Source organism: Lissotriton helveticus (assembly GCF_964261635.1).
Source record: "Lissotriton helveticus chromosome 1_1 unlocalized genomic scaffold, aLisHel1.1 SUPER_1_unloc_35, whole genome shotgun sequence".
NCBI lineage: Eukaryota > Metazoa > Chordata > Amphibia > Caudata > Salamandridae > Lissotriton > Lissotriton helveticus.
Genome location: NW_027611676.1, coordinates 707,515 through 730,720, shown reverse-complemented (window position 1 = coordinate 730,720; position 23,206 = coordinate 707,515). Strand labels below are relative to the sequence as shown.

The window sequence follows — 23,206 nt, the reverse complement described above, 5'->3', positions numbered from 1 at the left end:
CAGCTGTCCAGGAGGCCTAAGACAATGTCAGCAATTTACAAAGGGCTTGCTGAGGACTAAGACCGCCCAGCTTCATGCAATATGGACTTGAAGGTGTGTGTTTGGGCAAGATTAATTGGATTCTGATAGCAAAATGTATGACCTTGTACAAAGAGCATTGATGTGACCAAGGATCACCATCTTCTGTTACAACAGATAGAAAAGATCAATGTACCTCGAGGTTCTTGAAAAGCTCTCTGCACTGTGCTGGTACAGTGGGTATGTTCACTAGTTGCCATTTTCAAGGGGATGTTTAGTAAGAGTAGTTGAATTCATCCTTGGAATTGTATTTCTAGCTTCAGCTCTTGGAGTCTTGCAGTATGTGGTGGATGCGGTAGAACTGTCTCAATTTTCCACGGAGCTTAGAAAATCCAGATTGTCCTTCATCTCACAGCTTGACACCTGTGACTTGACCAGTAGAATTGCAATAAAGAAGTTGACCTAGACCAGTTGTACCGCACCCGACCTTTGAACTGATCATTGAGGAAAGAAGCCCCTGCCTGGAAGGAAGATCTGCACAAGGCACCGCTGACAGAAGACCCAGCTGGCGGTGGCCTCAAAGCAGTGAGTGAACCACAAACCACACGATCCTTCAAGCCCAGCTGGCCACAGTAAGCAAAGCAACAGGAAGCTTGATCCGGGGCCCTGGAGCTGTAGTAACACGTTACCAGCAGAGCGTATCTTTGCCACAGTGGTCAGGGGCCTGGGGGACCAAAAATTGACTGATAGGATTATAACAGGCAGACAAAGTCCAAGCTAACAGAACATCACATCAGCGGAATAAGTATGTTGTCAAGTCGTTCCTGAAGCCACTATGACTTTACTGAGGGAAGGGTTGAGTCGAGGAACAAAAAGAAGAATTTCAGTTTGTGATACCTGCACTCACTGAAGGTCCTCCACCCTCATCCAGCCCTCTGGAAGCGAGGGCAGTAGGTAATGCCTCAGGTCACTGAAGGTCCTCCACCCTCATCCAACCCTCTGTAAGCGAGGGCAATATGTAATGCCTCAGTTCACTGAAGGTTTCCACCCCTATCTAGCCCTCTGGAAGTGAGGAATGTGATTTAGGACCCAGGCGATGGGTCTTAGAAGTCATGTAGGAGTAGTGTGCGGGCACTAACACGTCAGGCCAGGAGGTTGGACCACCTTTGTACTTTGTAAGACGTCTGATGAATGAGACAGAGGAGTTTGAAGCTGACCTGTTTTTCATCAACGGTGATGGATTAAACCCAGATCTTTTGACTGGGTGTGAATGTTTGATTGATTCAGATGCTCCGTCCATCACCACCCCCTTTTGTACCGCTGTTTTTCATCAAGGCGGCAGTGAAAGCACATGATGATAGTTCTGCACTCTAACTCTATCATTTTCAGCATATTCAGATCAGCATATTGTGAAAGTGTAGCTGTCTTCCCCGTGCAGCCTTCCACAAGTTGAGGTAGATAGTCCAGCCAAAAGAGAAAAATAAGCTCTTACCCCCTCAACTCTGTTAGGAGAGGTTAGTAGTTTTGTTGAATCATTCCAGTAATCCTGTTGTAAAACTCAAGAAGACCAAACGTTTTTGAATTTGAGGAAGAAATCAGACATCGCGGGCAAATGAACTTCCAATGTTTTTAACCTATTCAGGCTCAGCTTGTGTGGGACAAAGCTCTGGCTTTCCTGTGAGAGTCCTCTAGCTATGAGAAGAACTTCAGTTTGAACTCTATTCATATTTATACATTTAGTAGTCATCAGGAAGTAAATGGCTGTCAAGCACACCCTCAGACCGCTGATGGAATTGTCAGAATCCCTGTCCAGCCTAAGGATCAGCTGTTTGTCACCATCAAAGGATAATACTTTCAGACCAAAGGAGTGGACTAACCTCTCAGTGGTGCCACATCCGGATTACGGAGAAAGGGTGAGATATCACATCCATTGGGTTCCTCCATAAACTATTGCCACCATTGCTGAGCAGACGAGCAGAAGAACAACAGTGTTGGAACGCCCACGCTGAAGAAGCAGAACGATTGTAGAGCTGCCCTTGGTGCCTCCCACCGAAGGACATTCAAAACGAGAAGTAATTGTTCAACAGTGTCTAAAGTGGCCATCGGCTCTAGAAGGTTTAGGCCGGCCTGAAGGTTATCATCTTGGCTCATTTGAAGCTCCTCCCGGAAGGGTAACAGAACTGTTCCTGTGCAGGGGCCGGGCTGGAATCCTGGGTGTTACCCAAACAAGAGCATAGTCCACTAGACTTTTATGACATGATTTAGAGTTTGGGTACTCCTTTGCAAACACAAAAGAATAAACTGCCTGGATGGCCGACCTTAAGGGTTTCAAGCTTCCTCTGACAGCCAATAGAGTAGGGATCGTCAAAGGAGGGGCATTACACTGCCCACTTTATTTAGGGTGGGTGATGTACTGTCCTTTTTAGGTCTCGCCTAGCGATGCAGCGCATTTGTTGCTCACTTGGCAAGATCTATTGTCGTCGAGGTACAGGAGATATGCATGCGCCCGGACAGGACATGTGCACGCGTATGGTGTGTCGGCATGGCGCGCCTACGTCAGCTGCTTCCATTTACCAGCTTGTGAACGGGCAGCATTCCATTTGTCGCTGCTTGTTGTAGTGTGGCGTGGTTAGGATTATAGCTCCTTCCCCACGCCGCTGCTCGTAGCTTCCAGTTTACAGCTGAAGCTACATGTTGGTATCCTGCCCTCCTGCCCACTAATGCTGGTACACAGGACATTTGCAGAACAAACAAAACCGATGCAGTTTTTTAAAAACTGATTTAGGACTGACTTAGATGCGAGGCAGCGCCTTAAAAGGGAAGAACACGGTGCAGTTAAAAACTGGTACAAAACTAATCTAATAGTGAAAGTAACACCATATTATGTGCCTACTGAGGACGCAGTAAGTGTATTGGGTGCAGATGTTTGTCTTCTTTTGATTACTTCCCCTGCCCCTGGGAGAGGACTTGCTCTCATGTTCCCTGTCTCGAACCTAGGATTTCCTTTGCTAAAAGAAGTGTTGTGCAGGACAGAAGGTCATAATACCAGTAAAACTTAAAACAATAAAAGCATATATAACAAGAAACCCAAACGACGCAATGTTGAACACGGAGTAAACTGTGCAACACAGATGTGTGTGTGGTACACAGTGTGTGTTTAGTGCTGCAGAACAGGCACCTCACCCCCAGGTAGAAGCAGGTACACAGAAGGATGCAGACAGGCAGTCACCAGCCAGCAGTGTTCTGAACAGGAATGCCCGCTTTATCACCCTTGCCCTCCCGGTATTCTATAATAGATTAGTAGAGTGCATACATATATTCATTTGTTTAATTTTATTGTGTACATTTGAGTATATATACATGCATATACCATCTGTAGGTATGTTTAACATGTGGTGGTTAATTATGATATATGACTTGTGTGTGCCACACCTCTCATTCACTTTTTCACATTCTTTCGTAGTAGCGGCCACGCCTTCCTTTTCTGCACACCGCTTCATATTGAAGTTAGCGGCCATGTTTTTTTTTTATCCTGCCGGGCTCGCCACAAAGAGCTTTTCTCACCTACCTCCCGGTCACAAACGCTATCTTACAGGAAGAACAGCGGTCGGTAAAGACAAAGTAACTGGCACAGGATCATCTGATAACATATTATAATATATTCACTTTGGACTTGTTCCTTATCTTACATGTGCTTAATAGTTAAATACCTTTTGATTCTATTTTCATTTAACATTTACTTTTTATTTTACCTTAAATAAGCTCAAGTTTACATGTATTATTTTTTAAAACACATAATCAAACCAAACCTCACATTTTATAGTTAGGTAAAATACTTTGCTATTTGCAATGCGCATAGCTCTAACTCTTGAAAATGCGAGACCTATTGCATTGCAAATGCTTGTTTTTGTTAGTCACCTCCAGGTAAAACCTGGTAGCGATGGACAGAAAAGAAAATAATGATCCATACTTCCCGTGAAAAAGCTCCCAGTGTGTTTTTCTGAAACAACATTTGGTGGATTGACATCAAAATTGAATGTGGGCGTCCACCACATTTTTATGCTCTGAAAAGAACCCCTGTCAATGTACAAAGGTGACGACTGAGTCAACAGTTTTCTACAAATTTAAATTTGAAGTTTCAACTGGACTAGTCAGGCCTTTTGTTCGGTGGTGAACCAAATACCAAAACTGCCTCAGCACTAAAAGAAGCGTAAGTGCTACTGGAAGCTTTCAAGACACTGGTAGCAAAGGCCCTTTGAAGTGGACTCCGTAGACGGCATTGACTCAGTTTAGGTCCATGTCCCATTGAGTACCATGACGCTATGAGACCAATTGGGGTCTTAATTAGTCTAATCTGCACTATCTCTTGATGTGATACTAAACCCTAGGCCTTGATAAACTGGACATAGAGTGAAATAGCATTTACAATGCACCATTTATCATGCATGCCTTTTCCACGCATGCCTTTACAACAAAATGCCAAGTATATATATCCGATGTGTGTGTATATATCACCTACAGGCGGTTGCCAATAGGTAGTAGAAGCAATTCTCTCTCAGCACACAAGTTTGCAAGATTTATTGGGAACCCTATCAGCGTGCAGCACGGAGACCTCAGCAAAGCTTACTGAGGGCCCAATTGGTATGACAGTGCAGAGATATTTTATAGATACAAGCCCTAGAGGATGGGCATCACAAAATACACTCACTGAGAAAAAGCGAAACAGGATACGCACTATTTTGCATGGCGTTATCCTCGCACAATACCTGAGGACCAACACAGCGCCTAAAGGCTTACTGGTCACCAACGCTCCCAGAATATTCCTTGATGATGTCACCTTTAGGAAAGACTGGGCTCAGATAGCCTGGCACTGCACCAGGGACTGGCTCATCTTGATAATAAAAACTGCCAAACGCCTTTCAGACGCAGTTATAATAGAGATCCAGGCAACTGAGACCCACTTCAAAACCACTCTGACAGGATACAAAAAGAAATTGGAAGATCAAAATCGGGAGATGAACGATTACAAAGAATACCTAACCCAAACCAAGATAAAGAAATTCGAGAAGGATCTAAAAAACTTCAGCTATCTAAAAACTTATCCCTATGCTGACGACACGTATACTGCACCCACAAGAGGCCAGAACACGGACAGCTCAGGAGATACTAGTTCCATTTCCAGTGGCTCCAGTAATGGATCCCACAAAGCCAGAGGGAGAGGCCGTGGAGGGAAACAACAAGCACAACCTTGGCAAGGCCCCCCGCAATTCCAGAACTTCGGCCCTCCTCCATTTGGCCCAATGCCTCCTTATTATGGATATCCACCTTTATATCCGCCTGGCCAGGTACCATACTACCAGAACAACCCAAATCAACGATATCCTTTTTTAGGCCAAGGCCGCAGACCCCGTGGCAAGAGAAGGAATCCACCACAGCAAGTGCAGTGGGCGCCTCAACCAGCACAGTGGTCCACAGAAGAGGATCCGGTCAGTGCCAACACGAGGAACAAAGCCAAAGAGCAAGCGGGCCCCAGCAAATAGCTGAACCAACCAATACCGGCACCCTGGTATTCAACCTCTCCGACGTACCCCTCACCAATGAAGAAACCAATGTCCTGAACAAAGGACTGTCATTTGTCCCGACCATCAGACTAGATACTTTCAAACTCCATGTCGAACTGGCCGAGTTTTTTAGAAAACTCAAGCTAAAAGCGTTTTTCGAAAACAAGGAGAAACCTCTTGACTCAGAAACCACTAATGAGACTGGGTTGAAACTCAAATCCAACTTCACTCCACCACCTGCCACCGTGCCAGTGGAGATCAGTACCTTCGAGTTGGCAGTATACTCAGAAGTCGAGAAATTGCAACCCCAAAACCATTTCAACAATCTGTCTTTTCAAGATAGGGAGATCATCAAAAAACTCCAAAATGACCCTACCCGCATCATCAAACCAGCAGATAAAGGTGGAGGGATAGTCATCATGAACAAAATCGACTACGACACCGAATGCCGCAGACTATTAAGCGACACTCGTAACTATAGAAAATTACTGAGAGACCCATCCAAAGATCTACAAAAAAAGATCACAGAACTAGTACAGGAGGCTTCTGACGCAGAATACATCTCAAAGCAAGAAGCTGAGTATCTCAACACACGTGATGCAAAAGTACCCTACTTTTACATCATGCCCAAGGTGCATAAAGGGGTCACCCCACCACCGGGCAGACCCATAGTGTCAGGGATAAAGTCCCTCCTAGAACCGTTATCACGGTTCTGCGATCACTACCTCAACCCATTGGTTCAGAAAACTCCATCCTACGTCAAAGACACGAAGCACCTCCTTAACATCATCAAGGATGTCAGTTTCGATAGAGACAAACACCTCCTGGTGGGATTGGACGTGGAGAGCCTATATACGAGCCTCCCTCAGGATGCCACACTGAAGGTACTCCATGATGTCTTGATGGAGATTGACTGGCAACATCGTACACCCCGTCACTTCATCTTGGATTGCGCCACGCTGGCATTAAAAGAGAACTATTTCCAATACGAAGATACATTCTTCTTACAAACGAATGGTACCTCGATGGGCAGTGTCTTTGCGCCGAGCGTGGCGGGGCTATATGTCCACCACTTTGAGCAGACAAATATCGAAGCCCCCACGAACCCCTACTCAGCAAATATAACAATTTGGCGTCGATATATTGACGATATCCTCATTGTCTGGGAAGGCAATGAGGAGACATTGAAAGATTTTCTCACCTGGATCAATAGCCTTGATCCCTTTCTAAAGTTCACCTGCACTAGCAGTTCTACTGAACTGGCGTTTCTGGACCTCAACATAAAAGCTGATCAGGGGGGTCTGACCACAACGACTCATTACAAACCGACTTCCAGGAACTCGTTGTTGCGCTTTGATAGTTTCCACCCCAGACCTTTGAGAGAGAACCTGCCATTTGGACAGTTCCTGCGCATTCGCCGGAACTGCAGCAACCTCCATGACTTCAAACACCAGTCCAAAGCCTTGGTCCACAAGTTGGGAGACCGTGGCTACCCATCCAGAATCATCACAAAATCCTGTAAACGAGCACGCAACCAAAACAGGGAGGCCCTTCTTGAGACCGTGGTCAGACCACCAGAAACACCCATCATGACGTGTGTCACCACCTATAACACCGCCTCCAATCAGGTCTCCAGCATAATTCGCAAAAATTGGAAGATCATCAATTCAGGCGCGAGGAACTGGGACCTCCCCCGCTTTGCTTACAAAAGAGCACAAAATCTGAAGGATCAGCTGGTAACCACGAGACCCAGAAAAACACAGCAAACCGGCCATACAATTTTAAACACTTGGGGCCTACCAGAACTAACAGGCCACCAACCATGTTACAACTGTAGCGTCTGCCACCTGACTACCCCTTCCAAAACATTGTCGTTGGAAGATGGTAAAACCTGGACACAACGACAATTCACGAACTGTAATTCATCTAACCTAGTATACCTAATCACCTGTCGCTGTGGCTTGAGATACATAGGCATGACGACCAGGAAGGTTAGAACCAGGATGACTGAACACAGGAGCACCATGCGCTGTGGTAAAAACATCAGCAAACTGACCCAGCACTTCATCGTGCAAAATCACACCCCGAATGATTTCACCTGGACGGTCATCGAACAATTCGCACTTTCAGCTTGTGATGAGAAGACTCTGCTCACCAAAGAGCAACGCTGGATTTATCGCCTTTCTACCCATATAGAGGGGCTCAATGATTCCATCCCGTGGAATGCTCTGGCGAGATAAACACTCCTATGTAAAGTATTGGTCAGTATCCCTGTCTGCGCTCAGACTCGTGATCTGTCCCTACTCTGTAATTGCCTTCTTTGCCTATATACCTTGCAATCGCTGTTGTTGCTTTTTAAACCTTAAAAGACCCACACGGGCTTCTTTTCCTTTTTTTGCCCCAGTTGCGCACGCACTCGCGCGCACATGCCACTACCAATGCTAACCTAGTCCTGGTACCATGGCGCATGCGCGAATGGATAGCGCTCGCACACACCTCTACCACGCATGCGCTGGAAACCTCACATCGCGCATGCGCAACGCGCAGACCGCTAGCTCCCAGCGCCCGCGCTCTAAAAAGGAAACGCGACCGCGCCCTCTCCCCTCTCCAGGTGATAACAATCAAACCGGCTATTTAAGCCCATACCTGACTCTGGCAAAGCTCATTCGGGACACTGGAGCAGGACGATAGGTCGCAGGAACCGCTGATCGGAAATACCGTGAGTAAGCTTGATCTCTGCACAACGCTCTGGGTAAGCAACAATTTCTCTCCACAGGTACTATCCTAACTGTAATCCTCTACAAACATTTAGGATCTTCTTTCCCTCCCTGCCAAGTGACCCATGAGGCTTTAACAGCAAGTAGCAAGTGTGAGGAATTATGTACCATACTTACCTGTACCTCACGCTATGCCTGTTTCGCTGTGTAGCCCACCACTGCCACTGCGTTTAATATTTAACCGCCATAGTTCACCTTAGCCATGGCACACTCATGGCATTGTTACTTGCCGCTCTAGGTCGCTCACGCACACCAGAAGCCGGCTATTTGTTGTGTTTTGGTTAATACCATTCTCAATGACTCTTTTTGTATGTCTGTACTGTCTTTGTGTTTTATGTACAGTAAAGAAGAGGGAATCCCCCTCTTACACGTACGGCACCTTAGCGAGTGCAACACTTTTTTACCACACACTTTCACTTAATATAGTTTATTTTCACCCACACATACTCATTTGGTCCTGAGGAAAGCCAGTTTTAATCAAAAGGCCTGGCTGAAACATGTAGACCACAAGGACGTAGGAGCCCCTAATATACTCCACATCGTCCACAGCCTTTTTATCTTGCTAACAGGGGCCCAGGTATTAAATTTACCTCTTACCCTCGGGAACTGGGACCACCTGTATAGCTTTTAAAACCTTTCATCTTCATTCTCACCAACACTGCACACTCAGTAAGAATACCAGCTCCTCAGTAATCTGGAGTCGCAGCACACCCGGGACACATTCGGTGTCACTGTGGTGGGCCCGATGATGAAGCATGACACCAACTAGGTTGGTGTGTGAGGGCTTCATGACCAAACCTAAGGGTTTGCCTACAGATATACCTTCTGAGTTTCCTCTAACACAACATAGCTAGTCCTATATTGATATCTCTACATATAACCAGGGGACCCGGACTGGCTTACCTAGTCCTCTCTCTCCCTTTTGATTTGCTGATCACAAAATACATAACACAGATCAGATTATGTCCTGCTGGACCAATCAGTGAAGGCTAATACTGGTGTGATACCTTCTAATGACCGAAATACGTCTACGATCTAGTGTTGCTGCCCACGTGTCATCGGCAAAAGCGGATTTGGGATATTTCCATAGAGGTGAAATATGTGTTTCTGATATATGTGGGAATGGCACGGGCGTGACCGGTCAGGTCACGTTGACACAGATAGGAAATGTGCTGTTTCTGCAATAGCTAGCTGGAAGCTGGCACGCGTATTTATCGGAAAGCCTTGCATTGCTTTGCACGTTGCAGCTAGCTGACACAGAAAATGAAACGCGTGACCATTTTGTGCATTCTTGCTGGTGTCAATTTTAAGTAGATTAAAGAAAGCTACAGGCCTTAAAGCAAAAGGCATTTGGTATCATAAAATATCAGCTACATCATTGCCACATCTGATACCAAATCACATGCTAATCAGAAATCAGCTTTGTTCATCATCTCTTGTCCCTCATGCTGATGGGTGTGGTGGTATGTAATACCATCCCTGGATATGCAGCGGGCACAGGAGTTGGAAATGACTGTACAACAGGCCGGGCAGATTTTGACCAGGAGGCATAGTGTCAAAAGGACTGCTACCACTATTATAATGGCCTGTAGTATCCAAGAACCCCAGTCTGCAAACCAGTTCATCATGTCTTCCCACAGGCCCCCTGTGTGTATACCATGAGCCTCATCTCTAATTTCCTTGATCTTATCTATTGCTATATTTATATTCCCACTGTTATCTATGAATATGCAGCACTGAGAAGGTAATTGATGAATGATGTTGCAGACTCCGCCTTCTTTGGCCAGAATGATGTCTAGAGTAATCCTATTCTGGATTATTACAGTCCTCATGGAGGTGAGTTCTTCTGTTATATTCCCTAAGGCGCCAGTGGTAGAGTCCGCTAGATCCTCAATCATTCTGGATAACTGGTGTATCCTTACTGAGGTATAGGCACCGCCTACCACTGGGATCATCGCCCCAAAACCTGTTAATATGTTGTCTACCCATGCTGCCGTTCTCTCTGCCCTAACCAGCGCCAACACTTGCTTTTCTGCTGGAACTAACTTGGTGAAGTGGGTCATCTGCGGAATGATGGATGCTCGGTAGCAACTTGCATACCATCCTGGAGGCAGATAGAAGTATGCCCATGGGCTACAGACAAAGAAAAGGCCCCTGTAACCTACCAGACCTGGAGATGACTTGTCACGGCTCCTGACTCGTGTCAGTCTCATGGTGTGGTTACAGCTGCTGGTGCCCATATATATCTGTTGAACTGTCTTTGCTGGTTGTATACCTTTTATCCTGTTTATCCTGTCTTCACAGTCGAACAATCCCTGATGACCCTGAGCCAGTCGGCTGCATATTTGTGCAAGGGACCCTTTTAGGTATGAGAGGAGAGTCTGTTGCTTGCTTGCTATCGCTAGGAGGGGCCAGTACTTCAAATACAGTCACACCTACCGACACCTACACAGACATGCTGTGTTGGCTTAGTAGCATGTCGCGCATTAAGACACAGCCTACATACTTGGATACTGGCTGTACGTGGTACTTTAAACTATGTGTGGCATCTGTGGGCAGATGTGTGCAAACATAGCAATCAGATATATTTAAAATTGTTACATATGGCTTTAGCATTTCAATGTATTGATTTCCTTCATATGTTTCCCACAATCCTCCTTGATCCCCTTTATTCACATCCACCCCCATTTCAGCATTCTTTGTGGTCATAGTCAGTCATATTCAGTTCATAATCCTTTGGGGATTTCGTTGGTTCATTTCCCACTCTTCCATTAAGATGCGGTATCTCAAGATCTGCAGAATAGACTATAATCATCGTTGTCACTAGTATTGCTGGTGCCGGTAATAATATTGCAAGGACCACTGCTTTCCAGTTACATGTGTGTGGTTCAGTGGATGGCATGGCTCCAGAACAAACCTGTCCCTTCCCTATGCTTTTTAATCTTCTTGTGAAGGAGCCCTAAGTTTATTCAATGGTCCACTCGGGCTGGTGAATAGGCCCTAATTTTGTTCTTCTTCCTCTTGGCGCTATGCTAACTAACCCTTAGAGCCAGGTATTTTACCCACTGTTTTCCTGTTCTATTCAATGTCTCGGATAGGTCTAGGACCAATGTTCTCTATTGCAAAAATGGCACAATGGGGAATGTTCCAGGTCTTGGATAAGGCTAGAACCAGTGTCCTCCATAGCAAAAATGGCAGAAAGTTGAAAGTCAAAACGTACATTTGTTAATTCTTGCTCAGGTACTTGTGCCAAACGCGTTGGAGAGGAAATGTCATGAAAAATCAGTCTTATTAGTTCACTGAGCAACAGGGGATCTGGCATAAGTAATGTCAGTGTGGCAAAGAGTTACTGCCGGCCAGGAATCCTGCTGAAACTTGCCGTCACCAGCCAGGGAATGTCTGAGACCTGGGCCAGACCCTCCAGGACAAGAAAAAAATTGTACGTGAGAAAAGGCAGCGGACAGTAGGCAGCAATGACAAAGGTGAACACACGCCCGTGGCGCAGAATCGAAGAAAAGTCAATATTACAGAAAGCGAGATAAATGGCTAAACAGTATTGACTTCCTGGGCCTTGTGATGGCAGAAGCAAAAATAGACCATGAGAACCAATAACAGGAGAACGAAGAACGTGACCATAAAAGGGACCATGAAAGACATGGAGTCGGGAAAACAAGCAGTGTAAATATCCCCAGGACATAAACACACTGGCCCAGACATAGGAAGCCAAGAACAAGAGGCAGAAACAACACAAGCGTGCTGAGAGGGAAAAGAGCAGAATCACCCCAAAGACAACAGAGAGGCAACAACGAGAGCATCCACCGGTATCGACGCTCCAGCAACCAGAGAGATCGGAGAGAGATAAATAAACAGAACGTTATCACCTCAAATCCCCTCTCTCAGAGGGTGCAGAAGAGGCCAAGCACCAGTGTCCGTCAATGGAGCCAGTCAGTTGTGATGGGACCGCATTCTTCACCAAATGTTGAAGCTGAAATAATAAAGGATAATAAAATGACACAGAAATAATTCTCTCTCAGCACACACGTTTGCAAGATTTATTTGGAACCCAATCAGAATGCAAAATAAACATGCAGCACGGAGACCTCAGCAAAGCTTACTGAGTGCCCAATTGGTATGACAGTGCAGAGACATTTTATAGATACAAGCCCTCGAGGATGGGCATCACAAAATACGTAACACCGATCAGACTAGGTCCTGCTGGACCAATCAGTGAAGGCTAATTCTGGTGTGATACCTTCTAAGGACCGAAATACGTCTATGATCTGGTGTTGCTGCCCTCGTGTCATCGGCACGTGTCATCAACAAAAGCAGATTTGGGGTATTTCCATAGAGGTGAAATATCTGTTTCTGGTATATGTGGGCATGGCACGGACGTGACCGGTCAGGTCACGTTGACACAGATAGGAAATGTGCTGTTTCTGCAATAGCTGGCTGGAAGCTGGCACACGTATTTCTCGGAAAGCCTTGTGTTGCTTGCACGTTGCAGCTGGCTGACACAGAATATAGAACGTGTGACCTTTTATGCATTCTTGCTGGTGTCAATTTTAAGTAGATTAAAGAAAGCTACAGGCCTTAAAGCAAAAGGCTTTTGGTAACATAAAATATCAGCTACATCAGTTTTAGTTAGGATGTAGTTTACATAGGAAGAGCGTTTTTTCATTTGCCAATAACTTTGGTGTCATTTGACGAATACTCGTGAAATTTCTAAAAGTAGTTTGCAACTCACTTTAGCTGCTGTCTTTTTTCGGGGTGATCTGTCTTAGAAAAAAGGGGGGTCCCAAAACGCTTTTTCCCCATGTTAATTTCCATAGGAAATGTTGGCATGTCTACAGCCCTGACCTGCTTAACAGAATGACACCAGATTTGTCAGGAAAATGGATGTTGATTCTGGGAAGTGCCTTTTTGTGATTTCTTTAAATCTGTACAGTAGTTGCAGAGTTATTTACAGAAATACCTTGGGACACGGAGCACCCGCAACCCCTCCCAATCTCATACCTTGATCCGATTGGCTACCAACACTTCAAACGAGGAAGTGTTGGAAGCCGTCTTGTGACTCTGTTTGAATCAACTCACAGAAAAAACCATTAAAAAAAGAAAAGGGGGTTGGGTAGAAACACCCTGACCCCACTGGGTCTCTTCGGGGGAGTCCCACAAAGACCTCGCATGGCCAAAAAAAGCATTAAAAAAATAATTTCGGCAGGATTCGATGCCTGCCAACTTTTTTGTTGTTAAACCTAGCGTGGTCTCCTGTGTTGGCCCCAAGTGGGCCAGGTCCTGAGGGCATTTCTAAAAATAATAGAGTGAGGCGAACACAGGTCCCCCCCATGAAGCTGAATATTGCCCTAGGGGCCATCACCTACCCGGGGCTTCTTTAAAAATGAAAGTGGGAGAGGCTCGCACAGCAGGGCTCGAAAAATCTGAAAAGTTGTACTAGTCCTGCAGATCTAGTACCTTGGAAAATCCCCTCGACCTAACTTTAACCTACTTGACCTCCCTCTCTGAAAACAGAGCAAAAGTGACAAGATAACAAGATTTAAAGTCATCTTTATTGCTCATTCCCTTTGTCAGCAATAAAAATGCCTTTAAATCATGTTATCTTGGCACTTTTGCTCCGTTTTCAAAGACAGAGTACAAAAGTTAGTTTGTCTTCCTACTCGCCAGAAAGGGAGAGTGGGACCTAAAAATAGCTTGTCCTAATCAATTCTCCCTCGCAAATGCGAGCAGGCGAGTGAATTTGTCGAGCCCTGTACAGCCTCTTCCACTGCCCAGGAATCACCACCTCCCCGGTGCTTATTTAATTATAATTGGGGGGGCTCTTTGACTCCCCACGTGCCCGGTGTCCGCCACCTCCCTGGGGCTTTCTCTTTACACAAAGCATGGGTTGCGCGGACCCCCCTTCCTCCACCCTGTGGGCTGCCACCTTCTCAGGGCTTTAATTTTAAATAATGCGGGGGCACAAAAAACCCCTGCGACCCCGGGGAATGCCAACTCCCTCGGCCTTTTGTCAATTTGGAAGGGGGGGCCTGCATGATCTTCCCGGAGACACAGGGACCACCTCTCCATTGATGTGTGGGGGCCACACAGACCCCCCTGCACCCCTAGGGACTGCCACCTCTTTTTTGTTAAATGTATTGCGGGGGTCACATGGCCCCTCCGCAGCCCTGGGGAAAATATGAAGACCCTTCAGCCAATAATGGCCCTGGGCACCCCTAGGGCAGACCCCTGCTATTTCCCTGGCCACCCGTGGGACATAGCTGTTTGTTGTGGCTTGGCGGGAGCTATACCGCTCCGGCCAAGCCACAGAAAACTGTGTTCCAGTTCTAGCAAGCGAGAGCAGAAAAAAATGCTCTTGCTTGCCGAAAGCGGCGCATTCTGGGGCAAGATTCTAGAGTTTAGTGAATATTATTGTATTAGCTCTCAGCTGAGCCGGAGAGCCTACCCCTGAGGAGGGTTTTGCTATTGGATACTATAATAATCACTGCACTCTAGAATTTCGTCCCATAATGCTTTGCAGGGCCTTTGGTTGGGATTGTATTTTTGCCCATACCTGTGCTTGGGGTGGTCCTAGGAGGATGGGACCACCACCAAATCATGTCAGCATTGTGTGCTGTTTGTGTTCAAGGATTCTTCTTGGTCCTTTCCCTAGGTTAGGAAGGACCCCAGAATCATCACGTCTCTCACTGCTTGCTGTATTTTTATTTTCACTTTTGTTAGATGATTATATGCATTTTAGCATGTGATAATGTTACTTGTCGTTTTCCCAAGGGTATGTGAGGATTCTGTTTTCTTAATTGTGGTGAGATGGAATGGAGTTGCGGAGCAGAATTCACAGAGTTTTTGATCAATTCCACAGAATTCGGTATAGTGGTACTTATCTGTGTGTTCATATTTTGTGTGTGTGTTTGTTATGTTATGTTATGTTAATTTCGATTTATATAGCGCCAAATCACCGACAGGTCTCTTAGCGCTTGCTTTGGGAACCCGTCCTGGCTTTCCCTGCGAGATAACCCCTACTGGGCATCCCCAAGGTGAAGACCAGGCATCCCATCGCACTGGGGCCTTAGTGGAGATTAAGCAAGCTATTGCCCAGAGTTGCAGAGTGTGAACCCATGATTCGAGTAGGCACTGAGGCGAGAATTATCGAGTCCGTGGATATTTTGAGCTCAAGACCCTGCCGCATCGGGAATTGAACCCTGGTCCCGGGTCCGACCTCTGCATCAGGGTCTGCCTCCTCTAACCAGTGAGCCACACTTCTCCACCTTTGTATGTGTATTTCTTTGTAGGTACACCCTTTTCTGCCGTAGAAGAATGAAAGCCTCTTTTAATGAGGTATTCCACAAGCCTGCCTTACAATTTAAAAAACATATTAAATGACATGAGCACACCCGCAATTTTCTATGTAATGACATTTATCCCAAACACGGATTGTTTTTCCTCCATTCCTACTTTCAAACTAGAGGCGTAGCTTCCATTTGCGCAGCAGGCGCAGTGGCACCAGGGCCCACTGAACTCCTAATTATTGCTGTATTTCACAGTTTCACATGGGTCAAAGAGGGAATGTCTTTCTTGGACTAGAGCCCCTGACACACTGGCTACTGCTGTAACCTAGCCTTGCTGGAGAACAAATGTTATTTGCGAGAGGGATGCTGTATGAAAGAGTGACGACTCGTTGGATATTGTTCTATTCGTGAAATACATCTGCTTTAGAGTTGGAAATGATTATCAGCCCGTCAGTGGCGGGAAGTTCCATCGGGGAGCATGGCAGTGCCTAACAGGGCTGAATGTGAACACAGCTAAGTACGGGAAGCTGCCCAGCGCATTACCTTTGCTTGTGTTCTAGGCCTTGTCATAAAGTTTGGCCAACTTAATTAGATATGGTGATCTCCTGTATGTGCTGCAAGCAAGTACACCATCCCACCGAGATATTAAGGTGTTAAGAGCCCTGTTCGTTGGGGAACGTTACTTGCGAACCACAGAGAATTGAAGGTGGAGCAGCCATAAAGACAAGCCCCAGGACAGTCTGGAGGTCAGCCAGCGTGTAAGCCTCATTACGTATAATCTCTTTAGTTCAAATGGGGCTGGTAAAAGCAGATATCTGCCCCACCATAAATATGAAATCTGGAAATATAGAGAATCTTTTTACTTTAACACTGAAAACTGCCAACATTTCTGTGTGACAATGTGGGCGAAATGAGGAATTAGAAGGGGAATTGGAGCAGTATATCACTAAACGTGTAATAGGTGATTAGGTGGAGACCGTAAATGTGTAGTGTTCATGTGATGTTTGTTTTAATAACACTGTGGTTGTGGTACACTGGGTTGCTCGGTTGAAGGCGTGAGCCGAAATGCGTAGGCATCATGTGTTGGGTTTTGCTGCATTATAGAATGAATAAAACAGTAGTGAGCACTTGGACAATGATTTGTCGTCTTCGTGGCACACCGAGTGAGAGTACGGCTGATCGTCCTTTGGATAAAGTCATTTTGAGGTGGTTTATGGCAGGGCCATTGTTGTAAATCATTATGCGTGGTCAAGGCATATGCATGGTAAAGACTTGCGTGGTAAAGGTGTTACGTGGTTAAGGCATATGCATGGTAAAGACTTGCGTGGTAAAGGTGTTACGTGGTAAAGGCATACGTGGTAAAGGCATTTGTTGGAATGTATGACATTATAATTAGTCTAATCCTGCACTATCTCTTGACTTGAAACTAGACCCTGAGCCTTGATAAACTGGACACAGAGAGCCCAAAAAAAGTGTAAAAGCACGTGTATTGGGAAGGTCATGCCACATTGTCATCACATGCCATTTTCCCAGTGCCTTGTACCATTTCCCCAGTTTTTCTCGCATAAATGGTGCAATGTACCGTATAGCACTACTCGCCACCACTTTTAGAGGGTGATCCATTTCTCTGCCTACCCTGGATGGAGAGTTACTGCAGCATTTTGTTGAAGTGAAACTCTAAGTGTCAGAAAGAGTCAGATTGGCGTCTGTGAATTTTCACTTACTCACAAGTTAGGGTTCATTCACAAACTGACGAGGAGAAGCATGCGTGCGCTGCATTTACTAGTGTGTGATTCTACACATGCAAAACATGTACACCTGGTGGCGATCATCTGACTAGTTTTGTTTTCAAACATTGTTGAAAGAGCTGCTTAGTCCTAAAAGCTCCAACTCTTTGAGCATAAATAAGATAAGCTGCAAAACAACTCATCTGGGGACACAGACAAGCCCACTGACACCAAGATAGAAACAGTAAAGATGGTTATTCACAGGCCCTGGAAAACCCCCTAGTCCTGCTCATCATACAGACCCATCTCCCTCCTAAACGCTCATGCTTAACTATTCACAGGCATTCTGGCACACATCTTAGGCCATTCATAATGGCCTTATGACTGCGAGTCACAGCAGTGGTGAGATAATACTGTGCCGTTGATGCAATGCATTCTTTCCAACACTGAGAAGACACTGGACACAATGTCTGCCAAGGGCCCGATTTATATTCAGGTGGATGGTTTATTCTGTCATAAATGAGGCAGGTGTCCTGTCTACCCTATTAAAAATGCATTATATTCTGTGGCAATTGTAATAAAGCGATCATGATCTGTCATGTTTGAGGCAATAACCTGTCGGATAAACTCTAAATCAGGCCCCTTGTCTGCAGCAAGTGTTGTAAAAGGAGCAGGAGCCAGCGTTATAGGAAGAGGGTCTAGAAGCAGACATAGTCCCAGAGTCACTGAAGCACCTACCTGGTCACTTCCTCTGTTTATACCTCATTAGCACCTTCCTGTGCACCTGCTCTGTTTGTACCTCATAGGTACCTATATGTGCACCTCATCTGTTTATACCTCATAAGCACCTATATGTGTACCTCATCTGTTTATACCTCACTAGCACCCACCTGTGCACTCTCTCTGTTTATAGCTAATAGGCCCCTTCCTGTGCACCTCCTCAGTTAGTACCTCCCAGGTGAGCTTCTTAAATGAAGCTTGTGATCAGTGTACTGACAACCACGGCCTCTTCACTATCAGGCCATTATCTCCATCTGCTGTGTGCATGCTTCAAGCGTGCCCCCCTGCCACAGCTAACAAGGAACCCTGAAGAGTGAGTACACAGACCGAGGGGAGTAGGGGAGCTGAAGGACATGGAATGAGGTAAACCTGGATAAAAGAAATATGGGAATGGAGGAATGTGACTTCACCTGTGAACAATCGACATCCCCTTTCGCTCTACCAAAGCCCTGTTGAGTTTCAAAGTAGCATCCTGGCCTTCAGACAGACCACAATAAGTCAAATATCATGGAAAACAGGAACATGGAAAGCAATTATTAATATGCACACATCTGTTGGATGCTTGATATTTCAGATAATTTATTGGTTGTGATGGATTCTATATAAGGATTAAATGACTGATATCGTTGAATAATAAATGTCATGATTTAATGTTTGTTTGCCATATCTGTGTGCGCAATATAAAGACGGGCCATTAGAATTAACCCCTCATTCTGTTTCACAGAAAGCTCTGGAAGGAGCTGCTGATTGAAATACAACAGGATCTTAACTTTATCTACTTTAGGAAGAACTAAAGACTAATTTTTTAAGTTGTCTTTCAGGGCAGAATCAGTCAATAGTTCAAGGGAGATGGATATATATTACGCTGATAGAAAATCCACCTCAACTCGGGATAATGCTCCAGTCTTCCAGGTTAGAAGGATCCAGAAATGCTTGAGCCCGGAGGGCTGTAAAATGTGTTGAAGGTGACGTAGGGCTTTATTACGAGTGTGGCGGTCTTCCAATGGGACTACCACAGCGGAGGTACCAGGCAGACTGCCAAGCCCATTGAGAGCCCGCCGCCGGATTATGACCTAATCCATGGTGGGTGGGCGGTGCAGCAGCGGTCTCGCGGCGGCTGTATTAGGCTCATTTGAGAGCCTTAACAGCATACCACCACCTTAAAAGTGCCTGCAGTACGTTCCTGTACCATGTCATGCATGCCACACTGTGCAGGAACAAGGGTGCCATTCCATGGGATGGCACAGCATGTGCCCCCTGCATGCAACCCCAGGAGCAGAATCGGCCAGGGCCCTGTGAGGGCCCCCTTACCTGCATGTCCTTTATCCTTTTCATGGTAGAGTCCCCGCCATGAAAAGGGCGGTGGATATGCAGACTGTAATATGCTCGGCGATGACGGCATCGGCACTGCCAACATATTCAGGGTGTTTGCAGACCGCCTCCACAGCGGGATCCTTGATCCTGGTGGGGGGGGGGGCGGTCTCACCACCACACTCATAATACGGCGGTCAGTCCGCCTGGATGGTGGCAGTTTGACCGCAACCGTGAGTACGGCGATCATGAGGGCAGTCGCACTCATAGAAAGACTCTTAATAAGCTGCAAGGTAAAGGCGGGAGTTGGCATTTGAACTGATCCAGTGTGAACAGGAAAGCATTGTGGAAAAAGGTGTCTGGAGTTACCTTTGTCATATATACTTCCTAAAGAGCTACCTTTGTCATGTATACTTCCTGAAGAGTTACCTTTGCTATACACTTCCTGAAGAGTTACCTTTGTTATTCACTTCCTGAAGAGTTACCTTGGTTAAATACTTCCTGAAGAGTTACCTTTGTTGTACACTTCCTGAAGAGTTACCTTGTTTAAATAATTCCTGAAGAGTTACCTTTGTTATACACTTCCTGAAGAGTTACCTTTGTTGTACACTTCCTGAAGAGTTACCTTGGTTAAATAATTCCTGAAGAGTTACCTTTGTCATGTATACTTCCTGAAGAGTTACCTTTGCTATACACTTCCTGAAGAGTTACCTTTGTTATACACTTCCTGAAGAGTTACCTTGGTTAAATAATTCCTGAAGAGTTACCTTTGTTATACACTTCCTGAAGAGTTACCTTGGTTAAATAATTCCTGAAGAGTTACCTTTGTCATGTATACTTCCTGAAGAGTTACCTTTGCTATACACTTCCTGAAGAGTTACCTTTGTTATTCACTTCCTGAAGAGTTACCTTGGTTAAATACTTCCTGAAGAGTTACCTTTGTTGTACACTTCCTGAAGAGTTACCTTGGTTAAATAATTCCTGAAGAGTTACCTTTGTTATACACTTCCTGAAGAGTTACCTTTGTTGTACACTTCCTGAAGAGTTACCTTGGTTAAATAATTCCTGAAGAGTTACCTTTGTCATGTATACTTCCTGAAGAGTTACCTTTGCTATACACTTCCTGAAGAGTTACCTTTGTTATACACTTCCTGAAGAGCTACCTAAGGTAGATACTTCCTGAAACTGAATTAACGGCAGCGCTTCCTGATTCCTCTCTTTTTCCACAATCTGTTCTGTTTAAATGCAATCTTGTCCATGTATATCTGCCTAAAACTCTACCTGTAGCACGAGTGCTCTGTGGCTGCCCTTTCTTTAGTAAGTTACTCAGTGAATAATGGTAAATCACTATCTTTTCAGAAGTAAATACAATGTGACATGTTCAACCACAGTTTTAATGAAATATCCATGTATGGTAAAATGTTCCTCACTAAATTTCAAATATGGTAGAGAAGAGATGTCTTATCCAGCTGGTTAAATATTGTGTATTCACATTCTATTACATTTGCATTTAGTAATATTACATTTCTTTACATCCAACAGAGAATAAGCCTTAAATGCAAGGATTGATTATGAATAATGAAGATAACACATCAAACCTGCAAAAATTATCAAAAATAAGGAGCTCCAAAAACATCAGTGCAATCAGAGGCAGAGGACAGATCCAGGAAGACGAAGTCAAAGGCAATTCAGTGAGTGTCCGAGTCTGAGATCTGCACCTCGACACCCCAAGACGAAGAAATGACCACAACAAAACCAAGACAACAAAACTGACAAACCACCTGCTGTATAAACAAGCGTCCAACACCAGCTTTGATCATGAGGCCGGTATGAGAGTTGGAGGAAGGTCTTGTGTCTATTTGGGATCCATAGCTTGGAACAAACTCCCTCCTCAGCTTTGAGCTGTTAGTATCATGATAATGTTTAAAAAAGGTTGAAATCTTGGCTTTTTGTCCATGTTTGAAACAAACTGATTTACTTTCTTTTCTGACCTGTGCTTTGCCGCGGGACACTCTTTGGAGTAGCTGTACACATTACGAGTCGCTTCACCATCATGATATGGCTAGAGCAGTGCTTCGCTATCTAAATTGGCAACAGACCACCATTCAGTGCTCTAGGTGTATTGTTAACTCTTTCTAGCCAAACCTCAGGCACCAGGGAAAAGCACAACGAAGTGGAGCCTAACCACTGAAGGCTAAAGGAAAGCGGAGTTCTCCTCTCTGAAGTACAGAGTATTGTCCCAATTTGCACCTACCGGAAGGAAGATTAGGCTTTACCCGCAAGCATGCAAAGCCATTATCCAATCTAAAGATGCAATCACCCTCAAGGAAGCCTTACTGATATTATGAATGTGGCAGGTATTTAGTGAGTCTTGTATTTTTATTTTTAAATCGGAAATCACGCGTCCAAAATATAACACGCATACAGGGAATGTGAAAATAACGCAAGTAGTTTATGAACTATGCTGACCCTTCAGGAAACACGGTCAGGAGAAAAATCGTGCAATTCCACTGAATATGTCAAGAACTTTAGCCAATTAGAAACCATAAAAGAGCATCAGCAAATACACACAGGGGAAAAACCATACCATTGCAATGAATGTGTGCAGAGCTTCAGTTGGTTATCACTCCTCCAAAGACATCAAAGAATACACACAGGGGAAAAACCATACCATTGCACTGAATGTGTAAAGAGCTTCAGTCATCTATCAGACCTCCATAGACATCAGAAAATACACACAGGGGAAAAACCATACCATTGCAAGAAATGTGTGAAGAGTTTCAGTCAATTATCAAACCTCCATAGACATCAGAAAATACACACAGGGGAAAAACCATATCATTGCAAGAAATGTGTGAAGAGTTTCAGTATGTTAGCAGAACTCCAAACACATCAGAGAATACACACAGGGGAAAAACCATACCATTGCAAGGGATGTGTGAAGAGTTTCAGTACGCTAGCAAAACTCCAAACACATCAGCGAACACACAGAGGGGAAAAACCATACCATTGCAGTGAATGTGTGAAGAGCTTCAGTCAAATTACATGTCTCCGCACACATCAGAGAATACACACAGGGGAAAAACCATACCAGTGCAGTGAATGTGTAAAGAGCTTCAGTCAATTATCAAACCTCCAGATACATCAGCGAATACACACTGGGGAAAAACCATACCATTGCAGTGAATGTGTGAAGAGCTTCATTCAATTATCAAGCCTCCATACACATCAGCGCACACACACGGGAGAAAAACCATACCATTGTAAGGAATGTGTAAAGAGCTTCAGTCAATTATCAAGCCTCCATACACATCAGCGCACACACACGGGAGAAAAACCATACCATTGTAAGGAATGTGTAAAGAGCTTCAATCAAATTTCACAGCTCCACAGACATCAGAGAATACACACAGGGGGAAAACTATACCATTGCAGTGAATGTGTGAAGAGTTTCAGTACGTTAGCAGAACTCCAATCACATCAGCGAACACACACAGGGGAAAAACCATACCAGTGCGGTGAATGTGTAAAGAGCTTCAGTCTGTTAACAGGCCTCCGGAGACATCAGCGAATACACACTGGGGAAAAACCATACCATTGCAGTGAATGTGTGCAGAGCTTCAGTCGGTTAGCACATCTCCAAACACATCAGCGAACACACACAGGGGAAAAACCATACCATTGCAGTGAATGTGTAAAGAGCTTCAGTCAGTTAACAAGCCTCCGGAGACATC

At 45.0% G+C, this 23,206-nt stretch overlaps 1 protein-coding gene across 1 annotated transcript in view; it reads left to right on the top strand.

Moving 5' to 3' along the window:
• The window catches only part of LOC144805953 (uncharacterized), a 630,307-nt gene that overhangs the window by 73,010 nt on the left and 534,091 nt on the right, over nt 1-23,206 (top strand). Inside the window, exons 4-5 of the mRNA XM_078672414.1 lie at nt 21,015-22,326; nt 22,405-23,011. Coding sequence (XP_078528540.1) covers nt 21,934-22,326; nt 22,405-23,011 — 1,000 coding nt within the window. The 5' untranslated portion in view covers nt 21,015-21,933. The remainder of the gene's footprint in view (nt 1-21,014; nt 22,327-22,404; nt 23,012-23,206) is intronic.